Here is a 1,491-nt window from a genome sequence, read left to right as displayed (position 1 = left end):
TATGGTGAGGGGGCGTAACATTTCCGTCACACACTTGAGGTATTCGTCCAATCACAACACACTAGATAGCTGGCCAATCAGAGCACACCTCACTTTTCAGACCGATGAGTTTTGTAAAAATCGATGCGTTTCAGAAAGGCGGGGCATAGAGGAGAAACAATAATGTACAGCATGTGGAAAATAATGTGGGTTTTTTTTACCTTAAACCGCATAAACACATTTCATTACACCAAATACACAAAATAATGTTCTTTTTAGCAACGTAATATGACTCCTTTAATTGACCCATCACATTAGCAGTGTTATTTATGTATCATTTACTATAGTTTTTTATTAATATTTGAAATTAGTTTGTATTTGTATATTTTACATTTTAATTTTAAATGCAGTTAAAATTTTAGCAATTTTGTTGTGTTTCTAACATTTTTATTAGTTTAAATTAGTCCATAATTATATTTTATTAGTCTATAATTCTGATTTTATTTTAGTCTTAGTTATTTTAGAAAATTATGCTAAAAGAAAATAAGAAATTATCTCTTGGTAACTAGCTGAAAAAAAAATTGAATAAATAAATAATATATTACGATGTTTTTTATTTTATTTCAGTTCACGTTTATTTTTTCAAGTAACAAAAAAATTGTTTTATATGTTTGTAGTTTTAATTTTAGCTTTAGTTGACAATAACCCTGCACATTAGCAATGTGTATAAAGTGCTCTGTGCTAAACCCGAAAATTAACGACAAACAAACCAGAAGACAGTAACTAAACATTACTACAGAATATATACAAACATCAATGCATATATTTGTCATGTCACACTTACTTTATCAAGCTCCTCATTCCAGAGCTGATCGGAAGAGAGCGACATAAACAGAAAGACATGACAAGATAAGAGCACAGAGAGCATTACAATGATAAGAAGTATTAAACTCAAGCTGTGTTTAATTACAGCAGAACACAAAGGAACAAAGTGTGACTGTTAATATAATTCAGAATGCTGACATCTCTGAGGACCAAACTATAAATGATGAAAGTAAACATGTGAAATAAAAGCAGAAAAATGTGTGATTAGTTTTGTTATAGTGGTAAGTATTAGGTTGCTCATTTACATCCTTAATGCATGAGGGTGAAGCATGTAGAAGTTATGGAAGGATATTTCTGCCACGGAATAAACAAACTAAAAAGGTAATTGTGACTTTTTGATTCTTAGAATCTTGCAAATGTAAGTTATAATCTCATAATTGCAGGTTTATGTCTCACAATTCTGACTTTTTTCTTAGAATTCTGAGTTTACGTCTCGCAATTCTGTTTTTTTGTTTCTATTACCGAACAAAAAACATTATAAAAGGTATCTGTGACTTTTTCTCTCACAATGCTGACTTTGTTTTCTCTAGCAAATTTGAGAGTTTGTATCTCACAATTCTGAATATATATCTTACAATATTTACCTTTTCTCTCAGAATTGTGAAAAAAAAAAGTCTGGTCTATGAG

At 30.0% G+C, this 1,491-nt stretch overlaps 1 protein-coding gene across 1 annotated transcript in view; it reads right to left on the bottom strand.

Moving 5' to 3' along the window:
* The window catches only part of LOC107578519 (endophilin-B2-like), a 6,656-nt gene extending 5,788 nt beyond the window's left edge, over positions 1 to 868 (bottom strand). Inside the window, exon 1 of the mRNA XM_016264468.1 lies at positions 824 to 868. Coding sequence (XP_016119954.1) covers positions 824 to 868 — 45 coding nt within the window. The remainder of the gene's footprint in view (positions 1 to 823) is intronic.
* Positions 869 to 1,491: the final 623 nt, after the last annotated feature.

The sequence above is a fragment of the Sinocyclocheilus grahami genome, unplaced genomic scaffold (genome assembly GCF_001515645.1).
Source record: "Sinocyclocheilus grahami isolate Dianchi unplaced genomic scaffold, SAMN03320097.WGS_v1.1 scaffold10693.1, whole genome shotgun sequence".
NCBI classification, from domain to species: domain Eukaryota; kingdom Metazoa; phylum Chordata; class Actinopteri; order Cypriniformes; family Cyprinidae; genus Sinocyclocheilus; species Sinocyclocheilus grahami.
This window is presented reverse-complemented; position numbering and strand designations above follow the sequence as displayed.